Source organism: Petaurus breviceps, unplaced genomic scaffold (assembly GCF_028583685.1).
Source record: "Petaurus breviceps papuanus isolate PSGF00001 unplaced genomic scaffold, PetGlider_PUasm1.0 91133, whole genome shotgun sequence".
Classification (NCBI taxonomy): domain Eukaryota; kingdom Metazoa; phylum Chordata; class Mammalia; order Diprotodontia; family Petauridae; genus Petaurus; species Petaurus breviceps.
In genome coordinates, this window is record NW_027187419.1 from 32,283,440 (window position 1) to 32,300,283 (window position 16,844).

At 39.0% G+C, this 16,844-nt stretch overlaps 1 protein-coding gene across 3 annotated transcripts in view; it reads right to left on the reverse strand.

Annotated features, from left to right (window-relative positions):
- The window catches only part of FAT3 (FAT atypical cadherin 3), a 760,616-nt gene that overhangs the window by 6,803 nt on the left and 736,969 nt on the right, over positions 1 to 16,844 (reverse strand). For all 3 annotated transcript variants that reach the window (XM_069080441.1, XM_069080440.1, XM_069080439.1), the window contains 5 exons: positions 10,939 to 11,092; positions 8,888 to 9,543; positions 4,570 to 4,683; positions 1,393 to 1,452; positions 315 to 350 (listed from right to left, as the gene is read on the reverse strand). In XM_069080441.1, coding sequence (XP_068936542.1) covers positions 315 to 350; positions 1,393 to 1,452; positions 4,570 to 4,683; positions 8,888 to 9,543; positions 10,939 to 11,092 — 1,020 coding nt within the window. The remainder of the gene's footprint in view (positions 1 to 314; positions 351 to 1,392; positions 1,453 to 4,569; positions 4,684 to 8,887; positions 9,544 to 10,938; positions 11,093 to 16,844) is intronic.

The window sequence follows — 16,844 nt, forward strand, 5'->3', positions numbered from 1 at the left end:
CCACACACCATGTGGAAATCAAAGCTTTCAGCATGCTTGAAAAGGTAGGCTGGAGGGAACCGTGTTTTGGGATTGGAAGGCAAGGAGACGCAGAGGCAAGTGGACGGCTTAGGCAAAGCCACAGTGGAGGGACCTGGAAGGAGATGCTGGTGGGGGGAGGTCCCCATCAAAATTTAACCCGCACGATGCCTGGAACATGCAAAGAACTGACAAAACACTCAGAAAGAGTAGCGGGGGAAGGAGAAGGAGAAGAATAGAGGCAGCAAAACAAGATCACAGAACAGAGAGTTTAGCTGGGGACTGGGGGAAGTCACCTCGGTTGTAGTTCTGTCCTTGGTCCATAACTGACACTGTTTAAATACAAAGCAAAGAGTAAAGCTGACAACCCAAGATACACAAGCACTGGGAGATTTAGAGAGGACATGCTTTTAAGACATGCTTCAATAACATATATGGGCTCCAGCTTTGCTGTTCATTGCTAGGGAAATGATGTTCACCAGTACCCAATCTTGAAGGGCATGAAGAGCTCCCTGATAGTCTATTCCTTCATATCATACCTAGGGGATGAGTCCTTGAAACAGATAATTACACTTTCACCAATTTTATTGGGGGAAGGGGCATTCTGCTAATTCCCACTTCACTGTTTACTTTTTTGGGGTAACTGCTCCAAATTTTGCACTGTGGTCTGGGCCTGTGATTTCATTGGTTTGGGGTACTACTAGTAAGGGAACCCCCTCTACCAATGCAAACTCTGTAACTTAAGAGTCTTCAAGAGTTGTCTAGAGTGTGTAGATAGTAGGTATTGGAAGTGGGATTTGAACCCAGGTCTTTAGTGGTTTTGAGGCCAGTTTTCTATCAGACTCTGGGGCCGGCTCTTTTTCAACAATGCTCAAAGTGATAAAGTAAACAAATAATTTATTCATTTAATTAATTTCTGTTAGAGGTATGACAAACTGCTGACCGACTTTAAGGAAAAGAAACAAAAACCAAGTCACATACTTAAAATTTATTATGGGCATGCTTCAGTAGTATGAAGCATTGGAAATATTACTATTTGGTCCCAGGACTTAAATAAAGATGTAGAAATCACACTGATTAAGTATTCTTTTCAAAGAAAGTACTCATATACAGGGAACATAGAGAATATTTCAGGTCACGAACTTCACTGTCTTTCGAAAAACACTTAAAAATTATCCTGAAGGAATCCTTTTAAAAAGCCAATACCAATGAATGGCATGAAACTAATGACCCCTTGGAGCCAATGTTCCCTGATGCCTCATTTTGTCCTTAACTGGTGACACTGGATGGGATCCAAAGTAATGAGAGGTTACTAAATTTCAAGGAAAGGTAACTTGATAAAGAAGAAATGTTACAGAAAAAAAATGTAAATACCTTCATTTTCTATAGTGTCAACCACATTGTTGACAAGCTGAATGACAGTCACTATGGAAGCTTGCGGGAAAGGGAAAGCAGGCAAGGGAGGGAAAGGATAGCTTTAGGTTAATATTTTAAACATGTATTATCTTCTCTTAACCAATATACATATATATATTGACTTTTTATTATATTATACTATACAAACAAAACCAAAGTTTCTACATGATTCATTAAGGCAGTGTTTCAATAGACAACTTTCTTTAGATAATACTGATTTTTAGACTGAATGAAAAATAATGACAAATTCAAGACCAGTTTAAACCTAGGCCCTATAATCAATGACCTTCCTTTTGTACCAGATCTGTGACTTTGTCAAAGTAGGGAACTTTTAATGAGGAAATACTCTTGACCATTGCAGATGCAAAAAAATACTCTTCAATTTATAGTCTTAAAGTTGTCTGAGGCACCAAGAGGTTAAGTGACTTGCCCAGGGTCACAAGCCAGTATGTGTCAGAGTTGGGCTTGAACTGACACCAAGGTCAGTTCTCACTATACCATACTGTCTGCTCTCACTCACCAGTAAATGTATGTTGCAAATTCACATTGGCATGACCAACTAAATAAGTTTAAGAGGCTGATACCTCTTCTACTTCATACTAATTTCTTTTTAGTACTCTAATGAATCCTGGAAGAAGGCAATTATTTGTTCGGTAGTCCTATCTGAATCAGTCAAGATTCTTACAAAGGAGACTTAATCTCTTTAAAGTCAATTGCTTTGCTCATACACCAGTACCTTCAGTCACAATAAATGGAGATGTCTGGCCTTTATAATCATTAGAATCAGGGAAGGAAATACCTATGGTTTGTAGTTATCACAAGAGCTTTCTTTTGATATGACGATACTTAGAGTCCATTTCCCCAAAACTCTATGGGACAGTACCTTATAGAATTCAGAATGGAATGAGAATGTTTAATTTGAGAGACTAAATGTACCATGAAGAGATGGCCATATTTTCCTTGCCTGGCTAAGCTAAGTCAGGGGTGGTATAAGGAAGTTGCATGCTTAGCTGTCCTTGGATGCTACCTTCTAGCTATTTAGAATTGGAGGTAGGATAACAATAACTCATTCCTTTCTTGTTTGTCTAGCCAGAACAACCAGTTCTGGAAAGTGGGTAGCATTTAGTCATGTGACTGGACTGAGATAATTTTCTGTTAAAGGAGTTGACCTTCCTTGATTTGAATTGATGGGATGAAGTGAGCACCTCTCTGACCACCCTTATCACCTCAGCATTGAGAAAAAAGATCCTTTGACAACTCAGAATACTCAGCACTAATTTTAGAATTGATGTTCCTTTCCTCATGAAATACCTTTATCCGTTTCTTAAGCATAGTTGTCTTTTTTATGCAATGGGGTTTAAGCATCCTATTATGAATTTCTTATAAGTTGAAAATTATCCTGAAAGTTATTGGCTGGATAGGGATGGTTGTGGGGGCGGGGAGGGGGGTGGTGAATCGTCAACAGCATCCCAAGTGCCATTGGTGCATAGAGTATCAATTCTAGAAATAATCCTAGGTGTTCAGTAAAACACCCTCATCTTGCAGCTAGGGTGATGAAGCTTCCAAATAGCTGGCAGCCAAAAATAGATGCTCCATCCTCAAAGTGGTACAGCTAAGTGAAGAGTGAGACTGGTAAAGAGTAAAGCAGCTGGCTTACTCTTTGCCACTCAGGGTTCATTTAACCATTTAAGCCAGGGAAGGTGCTTAAACCCATAAGAACCCAAACTTGGCTATGATTCACTGTACCAACATAAGAGCAAGTGACCCATTATAACACAGTTTGTCACTGGGACTTAAGTACCTGGGGGTTTCTACATAATTCCCAAACTGTAGTGTCATATGGGACACAAAATTCTTTTTAAAATATTTTATTTTTCCTCCAATTACATGTAAAGATCATTTTAACATTCATTTTTGAAAAATTTTGAGTTCCAAATTTTCTCCCTCCCTTCATTACTTCCCCCCTCCTTGAGATGATAAGCAATTTGTTATAGGTTATACATGTTCAATCATACAAAACATCACCATATTGATCATACTGGGGACACACACTTCTAATGGCAGTAGTGGGGCTGTTGTTGAAGGTATGAACTGGGTTTTTAGACTTTCAGCTTATTTTAAGGACTGAGGAAACATACTTCTTTTCATAATTATGTGTTCATCATGTTGAATATGCTGTCTCTACAGATCTATGGTCACTGGGGAAGTTGTATGAAGAATATTCCAATTCCCTTTCACACAGTTCTCCTTTTAATTTCTATATGGCAAAATGGTTTTGTGGGGTATTTTTTAATTTTATTTTTTTCAATGAACAAAAAACATATTTTCTTTCCCTTCAGTTTCCCCATTGAAAAGACAAAGAACAAATTCCTTCTAATAAATACTTCTCTGAGGTCTTATGTCACCCCACTTTCTTCTTTCCATGGAAAAGAAAACATTTCCCAAGTCTCTACCATCCTTCACACAGCTCAGAGAACCTATCCCTTTAGTCATATGTGAGAGTACCTTCTTTTGAACTCTGATGTCACTTCTCTTATGGATCTGTATGTTATACTTTATATTATATTCATTTGTATATGGCTCTTTTGTCCCCCAACTTTCTCCCTGAGGGTCAGAGCTATGTTCTATATTTATCTATTTGTTTTTATATTTAGGATGAAAATACACAGTAGGGCCTCAATATTCATCGAACTGAAATAAACTTGTCTAAATTAATCCTTCTCCAGCTGATGGTACCTTGGGAATCTCTGTGGAATGTGGAGATGGCTTTGTCCCAGCTATGAAATGAATAGGTTTCTCACTACAGAAAAGCCCATCTACAAGGGGATCATGGTAAAGTAAGCAGGCTTCAATTCAGAACAAAACTAAATGAAAAAGGCAAAATGCATTGTGAAATAGGGCAGATTATATCACTAAAAGAAGAACAAACCAAATTCCATTAGTAGAGAGAATCATCTGCCTGGAAATAGGTCCATTTCGGATCCTTTCTAAGAAGACTTACTCACTAAACACCAAGAAGGCAGACTCCTCTTCCCCCATGAGGGAATTCATTGGATTCCCTCTGTCTGGAGGACACTTACAGAATCAAAAGCCATTCTCTTAGAGTTCCAAGGACTGAATTTGAAGATTTCTTACCATTATCATCTCCAGAGTCAGACTGGAAGGAGCTGAGGGACTGAACTTCTGAGTTGCTGCCTTTATTACTACCCACAAAACAGGTCACTTCTTCAGCATCATCCACTCCTTTGTCTTCATTGACAGGAAAAGAAAAAACAAAAATGATAATGGCTTCTTTTCTGCATATATATCCATCCCTTCCACTCCCAGAATTAATTTTTATATTTCAGCTTCTTTCCCAATTCCCTATCCTTTTTTATTTGGTCAGAGAAATAATTTAATTCCAAAGGAGAAAACTGACTGTGCCATTGGGCACAAAGGTGTGTCAATCAAGTGATTTGCATTATGGATTTGAAACCCTTAACCCAGGGTAAATGAGCTTCCAAATAGCTGACAGCCAAAAGTAGATACTCTGTCCTCAAAGTAGAACAGTTAGGTGAAGCCTGAGACCAGAGTAAAGCAGCTGGCTTGCTCTCTGCCATTCAGGGTTCATTTAAATCATTTACATGAACTGATGTGGTGTCAACAGTAGGTTAAACAAGATTGCTTTTAAAATGGGGGGTATAAATATTTTATAGGCAAGAGTGCCATGACATTTATTCACACTTCAATCAACAGAGTCAGATTTTCAGTTCAGCCTCTAGAGAGCAGCATAGTACCAAATTTAGTAATTATAGACTTCTCATAAATTGTGCCTGTTAAAGGGAAGCCTGGGGTAGAAATGCTTTCTGGATCCCCACACTCGCTTATTCCTTTAGGTACAAATTTATCCCGGGCACACAGATGCACAAACACCACAGGGTCATTTTCTTATTTGATGGACTACAATAGTCCATAAAAGCGACCTATATCTTGAGCTTGTCATCATCTGAAAAATGAATTGGCCACTTACAGAATGTCTTCCCAGCACATTCTACCACCCTTAACAAAGAAGTCAATGTATTAAATAAAAACTCAACAATACTTTGGGGGGAAATCTGAGTTTTGGCCTGAGGTGTATTTTGGAAATAAACCTGTCACATTAAAGAGGGAAAAGAAATGATCATCAGAAAAAGATTTAAATCATCACGCTAGGTAATGGTACATAGGAACACAGGCTTGTGATAAAAGGAATATCCACTCTTCTTCCTGGCCACAGGAATTAGTGTTTCCTGACAGAAAGGGCTATGTCCTCACAGAAGGCACTGTTTTTCTATATCTGTTGTCAATTAGACAAACCCCAAGTAAGATGCAGCACAGGATTAATTACTAATATAAAAGCAAAGAAACACCAGGGAGGAAGTAATATTTTGAAAAACAAAAGTGTAAAGCCCTCTACCCCCCACCCCCCGTTTTTAAAAAGGGCAGGCAGTATACAAGGTTTACTTTTACCATAAAAAGGGACACAATGAGCCCTGAGGGTGAGGGCAGTGCAGGCTAGTGACAGAAATAAAAATACAGGAGGTCCCCTTGCACTCCCAAACTTCATTAATTTAACACAAAGTCTTGGAGCCTCACAACCCACATGACACCGGCCTTGGTGCTACACAACACAATTCTGATTGATTTAAGTCATGGGTTAATTCAGTGCTGCAGCCTGAGTTCATCTCATTTTCTGGCTTTGGACTTCCCATACCCCTTTGTGCATGCCTATCTTCTTTATGTACCTAACTGTAAAATAAAAGAAACTTATTATTTATGCATGGGCCTTATTCTATTTTAGACTGTGAGATCCTTGAAGACAAGGATTATGTATACTTTTCTCTGAATTCCCAACAGTTAGCTGTGCCTACTATGTGCTAGACACTGTTAAGCTCTGATACAAGGAAAGGCAAAAGAGAGTTCCTGCCCTCAGAGAGCTCACAGTCTAATGAGGGAGACAGGATGCAAATAACCATGTACAAATAAGATTACCTATTAATCTATCTATCTGTCTATCAATCTGTCCATCAATCCATCCATCCATCCATCCATCCATCCATCCATCCATCCATCCATCCATCCATCCATCCATCCATCTATCTCTATGTCTGATTAATTAGAGATAATCAGCAGAAGGAAGGCACTAGTATTAAAGAGGATCTTGAATGATTTTGAGAAAGTGGGATTTGAGCAATGACTTGAAGGAAGTCTGGGAAGTCAGGAGTAGAGGTGAGTTTGGTGGGAATTCAAGGCACAGGGGACAGCCATCAAAAACACTTGGAGTAGACAATTCCCAAGGACTCATTTTGAAAAATGCTATCCACCTCCTGAGAAAGAACTGATGGAGTCCAAATGCAGATTGAAGAATACTTTTTTACTTTATTATTCTTGGGTTTTTTTAAGCCTGTGTTTTCTTTTGCAACATGGCTAATGTGTAAATGTTTTGCATGACTGAACATGTATAATCTATGATGAATTAATTGCTTTACTAAGGTGAGGGGAGAGGAGCGAGGGAAGGACAGATTTTAAAACTCAAAATTAGAAAAAAAGAACACTAATTTTTTTTTGCTTACACGTAATTGGGAAAAAAAATTTAAAAACCAAAAAAAAAAAAATCAACTCTCTTCTCCAAAAAAGAAAACACTTGGAGTTGTGAGATAGAGTATCTTCTGTGAGGAATAGCAGGAAGGGCAGTGTCATTGACCAAAATTGGAGTATAAGAAGACTGGAAAGGGGCAGCCAGGTAGCACAGCGATTAAGAGCACCAGCTCCAGTGTCGGGATGACCTGGGGATCAAATCTGCGCTCAGATACTTAGCACCACACCCAGAAATAACTGGCCGTGTAACCTTGAGCAAGTTACTTAACCCTGATTGCTTTAAAAAAAAAAAAAAGACTGGAAAGATGGGGGAAGGGCAGGTTGTGAAGAGCTATGAATGTCAAACAGGATTTTATATTTTATCCTGGAGGTGATAGGGAGTCAATGGAGTTTATTGAGTAGGGGAGCAACATAGTTAGACCTGTGCTTTTGGAAGATCACTTTGACAGCTTAGTGGAGGAGGGACTGAGGTGGGGAGAGACCTGTCGCAGCTTGAAGGGCTGTGCTGGGGTGATGGCAGTGTCAGAGCAGAGAACAAGGAATACATGAGATTTTATGAGGGTAAAATTGATGAGCCATGATAACAGACTGGACATGGGGGGGGGGGGGGGTGATAGGATGACACCAAGGTTGTGAGCCTGGGGGACAAGGAGGATGGTGATACCCTTGACAGTAATAGGAAAGTTCAGAGAGGGGAGGCTTTGGAGGGAAAAATAATGAGCTTGGTTTTGGACATGGTGAATTTCCAGTGTTTATGGGAATGTTTAAGATGCCCAATAGGCAGTTGGAGATGTGCAACTTAAGGTCAAGAGAGAGGTTAAAGCTGGATAAGTAGATTTGACAATTATCTGCATAGAGATGATAATTGAATCCATGGAGCTGAGAAGCACCTAGCAATATGACTTGCACACACATGGCAGGTGCCAAACAAATATTAAAGTGAACTGAGTTAGAATAAATCCTTATTGGCCTCTCTGTTTCACTTCCTAATCAGGGAGAGAAGAAAAATAGAAAAATTTGAGCAGGGGAACAAATACAGTAGCATGCAGTTAGGATATGTGGATGAAATTAGAAGTCAATAAGCCAATGCGCTTAGTTCTTTTCAGTGGCTTGGAGAACCACAGGACTGCAGTTAAGGATACTATCTACAGTAGGCAAAACAAGCAAGTGAATCCAGATAAACTGTCACAGTAATTCATCATTTAATATTGGTCACATATTGTGAAATCAGAATCAGAACTGACCTCCTCTATGGGAAAAAGAAAATCCACTGTAATGACATGTGACTCAAGGCTTATCTTCAACCATCTTTCTGGCCAATTGATTGTCCACTTCACTGGATAACTGATTGGAGCCAATGGGACATTCCAGATACTAGCTCACCCTGAACTACGGATTATGCTCTTCTTTCCAAGTGTTTAAATGTCTGTGACCCATATGAGTAAACTTTAGGTTGTTCAGTCCTCATCACTAATGACTCAGGCACATCCATGGCATTATAATGATGCTCAGGCTTCACCCCCCCCCCCAAATTATGTTCAGTGTGAAATGTAGTTTTTTTGCTTTTTGAAGGGCAATTGGGGTTAAGTGACTTGCCCAAGGTCACATGGCTAGTTTTTGTGTTAAGTGTCTGAACTTGGAACCCTAAGACGTAAGTTCAAATCCAGGCTTTGTCATTTATCGTCTGTGTGATAAACTCTTTATGGCTCAGGTATCTGTGAAAGGAGGGGAATGAACAGATTTCTAAAGTTCTTCCCCTCTTGTGACCCTGGGATTTGGAAGGAGGCTGCCCACCCATCACCCACAAACACTTCCACCACCACCAGTGCCCACTCACTCTCTGTTCCGGCATCCCAGACACTTTTCCTGATGGAATCACAGTCAGAACGGCAAGGGGACACAGCTGGGAGGTTGGGAGCCACGCTGCACACGACCACTCCCCGCCTGGCAGTTAATATCCGCGGTGACTCAGGATGAAAAGTGGTCATCTCCTGATGCTCCACACCTAGCCCATCGACAATCTTATCTAGGTTGTTCCTAGAGTCACTCTGGAAACAAGGCGTGTAGGCCATTGGGCGCACGGGCACCTGGGGTGGGCCAACCTCCTGGTAGATGTTACGGCTGTCCCCACCCCCCCTGAGGTTCTTGAACTGAATCCCATTGCTTTTGTTCAGTAGCGCTGCAGTGGCTGGGTCCTGGACGAGAGTGATGTTGTTTCTGGAATAGTTCTTGCGGAAGACTTTCTTGCGGAAGATGATGAACAACACAATTAAAACAAAGATGACAAAGAGGACCACGGCAATTCCAATCAGTTCCTCCTTTCCCACATAGGAGTGGCCAGCCTGGATGTTGGGAACCACCACAGGCCGAAGCCCACAGTACTGGCCCACATAACCTGGGGTGCAGTTACAGAGGAAAGAGCCAAACACGTTGACGCAGGAACCCCCATTCTCACATTCTTCTCTGTCACATTCGTTGATGTCTTCCTCACACCTTTAGGGACATGAGAAGATTAACACCGCCCCTAAAATGCAATGACTATGGGGGACTAAGACACAGTAGAGGCTTTAAAAATTAAAGTCACCTTCTCCCTCATATTTAATAACTCCCTTTCCCAAAACACTCAAAATATGGGTAAATTTCTGGAGGAAAAAAAATTTTTAAGCAATTATGTGAATTGTTTTTCTTTTGTGTGTAATCTGGGCCATGTTAATATCCGCCTTGACATAATTCTTAAACAAACATACAATTCAACTCAACAAACATTTAAGCACTGATCACATGGTGCAGGGTACCATATTAAGCTCTAGGGATCTAAAGACAGAAAGGAAACAGTCCCTACTTTCAAGGAACTCACAATCTATTAGAAAATACAATATATACATATTCAGATAAGTGGATTGTTCATTTTTCAGTTTATCAGGATACGTGACTTCTCCCTTCATTTTACTATTTTGCTCACTTTATCAAATGTTCTGTACTTATATGGAGGGTTTGATCCTCTATGGTTTTTGGTAAAATCAATATTATTTAATAAATTTTCACTAGCAGGGTTCAAATGGGAGAAAGGCTAGCCTAAATTAGTAAGGAATTAGAATAATATAAATGTGAAAAGAAATGTAATTTGATTGCTTTAATTATATTATATACAGCAAATTACACAAAGAAATTCAAAGTAGGCCAATAGAGATTATCTAGTCTATGTCCTCAGGGGGTGTGTTATAATGGCTAAAAAGAATGGTTTATAATTAGAATAATAAGTTATCTACATATACATGATCAAGGAGACTTCAAAATGGTTTGAACTTAATAATAATAATTCACACTTTCATATAACTTTCAGGTTTACAAGGCACTTTCTTTACAACAGACTTCTGAGGTAGGTGGTGATCTTCATTTTAGAGGTGAATACACTGAGGACAAGGGAACCTCTATGATTCTCCATGGTCACACACAATGTCAGAGCTTGGATGTGAATCAGGTTTCCTCTGCAAATGCAGAGGTCTTTCCTCTACATCATGCTGCCCCAAATACTTTGAGCACCCTAATTCCATCTGGTCATGCTATTCATTTGTACCATCTCTGAAAAAAATAATTTAAGTTCAACTTCAGCTTTTATCCAAATGGTCACCAAGTACTAATAACTGGGAGTATGAATGAATGAGGAATGACTGTTTTGAGTTAGAATATAGACATCTCAGACGCTAAGTGTCAAGGAACTCACCCCACAGAATTACTGCAAGATTCAAATGAGGTCAGGTATGTAAAGGGTCTTGCCAATCTTACAGTCCCATTGTAGGCCCAAGAGAACTGTACTGCAGGCTTTCCTGGGGCATGTCCTGCCATCTAAATAGCTGACAACAGCTGGACCAAGAATGATTCACTTACGTGACTCCAGTAAGCCCAACTTTACAGTTGCAGATGAAGGTGTTTCCTATTGGGTCACAAGACCCCCCATTCCGGCAGGGATTTGGAAAGCAGGCTGTAATCTCTGACTCACAGTTTCTTCCAGTGAATTGTGAGAGACAGGTACATTGATAGCCTGGGGAAACAAAAGACCAGAACATTCCATGAACACAACTGTGCATACTCAGAGACTCTGTTCATTCTAATGTTTTCTCTCTAGTTATTACCCCAAATAGCGTAAGATTTTTGGGGGGAAGAGTGTGGGAGCAAGTAGAGCAGAGTGAGAGGTGAGAAGGGAGACCTTTGACCTTATGGTAGCCAAGTTCATTTGCTCTTTTTTATATGTTGCTTTAAAAAAGAAGTTTTCCTTCATAGAAATTTAGAATTTTGGAACTGCGACCCTTGTGATGAGTTAGCCCTTCCCATTTAAAAGGTGGCAAAACTGGGCGGCCAGGTAGCACAGCGAGTAAGAGCACCAGCTCCAGTGTTGGGATGACCTGGGGATCAAATCCGGGCTCAGATACTCAGCACCACACCCAGAAATAACTGGCCATGTAACCTTGAGCAAGTTACTTAACCCCGATTGCTTTAAAAAAAAAAAAAGGTGACAAAACTGAGGACCAGACAAGTTTCATGACTTTCCCTAGGTCACACTGCTAGTTAGTGGTAGAATCGGGATAAGCATTAAACATGGTAATCAAAAGATCTGGGTTTAACTCTCATCTATGTCTATCACTACCTGAGCAGCATTGGGAAAAATCACCTATCTTCTCTTGGAAGGAGAAAGGAAAGGAATAAGGATTTCTATATGTTTCTATATTTCTATGTGCCAGGCACTGTGCTAAGCCACTTTGGGCTTTACAATTCTTACCTGTAAAATACAAGTGATAATACCTACCCTGGCTACTTGATAGGTTGCTTCCAAGGACCAGAGAAAATGATCTAAAAGTAAATACTATACAAAAATAAAGGCCCTTATTAGTCTAATTTGCCTCAGGGGATGAATGGCATTCATTTGCAGTTTGAATCATTTGTCTAGGTTTGCTGGGGGTATAGAATGCCTGGAAGAAGCAGTATGAGATAATGCCAGAAAGGTAAATAATATAATTAAATAACTGCAGAGACATTACTCATGACTGGGTTGTGCCAATTTAGTAGAAATGATGACTTAGAGCCACCAATCAAATTGCCAAAGGCTTTTTTTATTGAAGTAGGAAAAATAACAATAGAATTCATTTGGAAGGACAAAACATCAAGAATCCAGGAAAATAGTAAAGGCAGTAATGGAGGGGCCCTAAGAGTACCTGATTTCAAACTCTATTATAAAGCAGCAACCACTGACACCAGATAAAAAGCAGAAGAGTAAATCAGTGAAACAAACCTAGAAACAATTGAACAAAAGTAAGGTCGCTCAGTATTCAGTAAATCCAAAAATGGAAACTATAGGGGGGAAAATTCAATAAGAAACACTGGGAAAACTTAACAGCAGTTCAGAATAGCATCTTGCATCACATATTGCAGTAAACTCCAAAAAGTGCATGTGACTTAAATATAACAGGTCATATCAAATTTTAGAAGATAATGGGAAGTTGACTGTTAGATCCATGATCAAGCGGGGAATCCTTAAGCAAACAAAAGAGAGGTAGAACAAAAAAAAAAGAGAGGAGACAATTTTTATTACAGAAAATTAAAATTTTTTGCATGAATTCAATAAGAATAAGAATATTGGAAAACAAAAATCTTTGCATCAAATATCTTTGGCAAAAGTCTGATATCTAGCATGTGTGAAGAATTGAAACAAATACATAAAACTAAGATTTAGTTTTCAGTCGAGTGATCAAAAGAATTTTTAAAAGAAATGTAAATTATTAATAGTCATATATATGTATATAGATATCTGTGTGTATACATATATAGTGTATATATATATATATATATATTCACATATATATGTGAGTATATGTGTGTGTATGCCTGTTCACTGAATGGGTGTTACCTCACTTTGAGTGAGCATGTGAAAAGGCCTTAGTCTAAAAGGGCCAGGGTGCCCCATGGCATCCTGGATCATCTTGAGTCATACTGATAAATATCTCCAGTCACTGGAAGCAGATGACTCTGGAGGAGAAAGTGAGGCTGGTGACCTTGCACAGCCCTCCCTCACTCAAATCAAAGTGAACTGCAAGTCGTGTCATTATTTCCCTCATGCCATGGTCTTATTTCAAGAATGAAGGACAAACACAACCTGTGTGTATATATAGAGAGAGATATACCTATCTAGAAACAAAAAAAAATACTTTGTTGACTGGGGAATGACTGGACAAATTGTGGTACATGAGTGTAATGAGTGTATTACTTGACCGTAATAAAGAATCAGAATGAGGAAGACATCAGCTTAACCTAGGAAGATTTGCATGAACTAATTCAGAGTGAAGAAAGCAGAACCTAGATAATGATACACAATGATTATAATCATGTTAATGAAAACAACACAAAATAGCAGTTGAATTCAGATTAATTACAATGATCCATCTTGGTTCCAAAGAACAGACGGAGGAAATACTATGCTCTCTTCTAGTTAGAGAGGTGGGAGGCTGTGGGGCAGAAGGTTGCTTAGGCTGTCAGATGTGCTGGCTTTGTTGGTCTGTTTATTCATGCTTTTCATTGTTATAATGAGGGTTCAAGGGGCAGCTAGGTGGTGCAGTGGATAGAGCCCTGAGCCTAGAGTGAAGAAAACCTGGGTTCAAATCTGCACCCAGATACTCACTAGCTTGTGACGCTGGGAGAGTCACTTAACCCGGTTTTCTCATAGGTTAAATGGGGGTAATAATAGCACCTATCTGCTTGGTATTTATGGTTGTGACAATCAAATGAGAAAATATTTGTATTTAGTATGTTTCCTGGCACATAGTGAGCGTTATATAAATGTTAGTTATTGTTATTATCGTATCAGGAAGAGGTAAGGTTATAAAATCTAATATAAATATATTTAATTATAAATAAATTTCATAAATAAAATTTGAAGGTAAGAGGAATTTTCTGATTCCTCTAGATGATGGAAGTGGTATATGCCATACTAACTTCATAGTCAGTTAATTATGACCCATGTAACCTGTTTCATATATATATGTATGAAACATATATGTAGAGATATACCTATCTAGAAACAAAGCAAATACTTTGTTCACTGGGGAATGGCTGGACAAATTGTGGTACACAAGCATAATGAGATATTACTTTATCATAATAAAGAATCAGTATGAGGAAGACATCAGTTTAACCTAGGAAGATTTGCATGAACTGATTCAGAGTGAAGAAAGCAGAACCCATTAAAAGGCATGTAGGAATTCAACAGGCAAAGTAGGAGAGAGAAGACATTCTTGGCAGAGGGAGACAGAGTGAGTAAACAAAGCAAAGGAAGACTTAGTTTCAGAGTTCAAAGCTGGCCTCAGACACTTACTAGCTGTGTGACCCTGGGCAAGTCATTTTAACCTTGCTTGCCTCAGATGCTCATTTGTAAAATGAGCTGGAGAAGGAAGGTGAGGTAGCCTCATGGTATTTGATTGACAGTACAGATATGGAATTACAGAATTATGTTTGAAGAAGTAAGAAGTATACTAGGGCTTAGAATTAGGAGGTCTAGGTTCCAGAATTATTTTTTATAACTTTTTTATTCCATGACCTTGAAAAATCATTTAACCTCTATGTACCTTAGATTCCTCACCTATAAAATGAAAAGGATGATTTTTTGTAACTTTGTGACTGCAGACAGACTCCACTGAAACAAATTAAAGGCAACTAATGAAGGGTGTTAGATGAGGAAGCACACACACACATGCATGCATTTCACAGTGATAAAACACACAGGGGACAGAGAAGATAATTTCCTGCTGGCAGATCAGAGATTTCTCTGTATCATTCTATAGGTGACACTTAAGCTGGACTTTAAAGGGCATGTTGGAATTCAAAAGACAAAGTAGGAGAGGGAAGACATTCTAGGCAGAGGGGGACAGGGTGAGCAAACAAAGCCAAGGGGGCAGGGTGTTCAGTGGTGGCAGAACTAGTTCAGCTGGAGTAATTGTGCTTGGGAGAGTTATATTATATGAGATAAAGCTGGAAAGGTAGAGTACTTAAGAGTTTAAAGAACATCTTGAGTGCCAGGCAGGAAAACCTGAACTTTATTTATTTGTTTTTTGATGGATTTTGTTTGCTTCTTATTGCCACAGTTTATTTTTTTAATAGTATTTTATTTTTTTAAATACCTTAAAAGACTTTTTTGCATTCATTTTTACAAACTGTTGATGAACTTTATTTTTAAGGCAACATATTCACACAAGAATGCTAAATAAACATTAAATAACAAAGATGATAAGAAAAACCAGTGAGGTTTTTCCACGTGGTATTATGTATATATGTATACAGACAGACAGACAGACAGACATGTAAAGAGACAAATATGTATATAAAGACAGACATATAGAACTATATAGAGAGACTCTATATACATATACATACAAATACATAGAGTAACTTTATAAGGCAACATATACATACACACATATGTATGTGTATATATAGACACCTAGTAGTCCCGATTAAAATAAGATCAAATGAGAAAATATACGTAAAATACTCTGCAAATCTTAAGGCACTACTATTTTATAGTGTTGTCTCTTATTAGCGTTAGTGTTATCATAATGCCATGTTGCTTCTTTTTAACAAAGGAAAACAAAAACAAAAGGAGAAGGCGCTCTTGTTCTGCTGTTTGACAAGAAGAATTCAGACATCGTGAAGCAACATGATTAGTCTCTAAAAGCCTAGATTCTCCCACTTGGACAGCTCCCCAGTCACCATGGCTTCCTTGCACTGTGTGGCTCTAAAGCCACCTTGTTCCTAGTGTCAGAAGGAAGGTACCACCATTCTGCCCTGACAGTGACGAGCTATATTTGCTATTTGCTCAGCTTTGCCTTAGTTATTCATCATGGATCTCCAGGGAAGTGAATTAACTAATTCTCTTAGCTCACAGCAGACTGGGCTGAGAGGCAATGAGATGAGATGAGATGGCCCAACCTGGACAACCCACGTGGGTGCTAAATAAACATTAAATAACAACGATGATAAGAAAAACCAGCGAGGTTGCTCCACGTTACTCCCAGGTGCCACAATATGTCAATATGAAACACCAGAACAGGAAAAAGAATGTCAAGAGATGCTCAGGTTTTATTTGACCACAGCTAGTTCATTCCTCCTTTGTAAATACAAAGTAGAAATATAACTGAGAGAAACCCTACATTTCTCACGGAATGAAGGGGTGTGTGGGGATGGTGGGAGTGTCAAACAAGAGAATACTCTGAACATGCAGTCCTTACTAATTACTGTTAGGGTTGAGGCAAATGGGACAAAAAGCATATCCTGTGTTTGTCTCTCCAAATCTTGACAAAATGAGAAGCATACCTCCCAAACCACTACTTTAAAAAAAGTCACATTTGCCAAGTTTCCATTTGGAGGACATGCAGGTGTCTGTGAAAATCTGTGCCCATGTAGACCCTTATTTTGTGCAAAGAAAACATTTTCAAAATCTATAAAATGCCATGTTCTGGCAGATACAGGTATGGAGACAATCAGCACAACTTATCTCCTTTCTTCCAAGCCATTAGCAATTTCTTTGGTCGGATTTATTTAGGTTGTAGCTTCAAGCCTCTATTTGATTTTGTCAGGGTAGGAAATGGCTGAATCATTTGGGGAATGTCTGGCTGTTTTCAAACACACACATAGCCACAAAAATAGAAAAAAATGCCAAATGTAACTAATCATTTGGTTCTGGAGATGGCATCAACTAAGGTGTTTTTTTTAATCCCAACATCTTATATCAATAAATGCTTCCAGGGTTG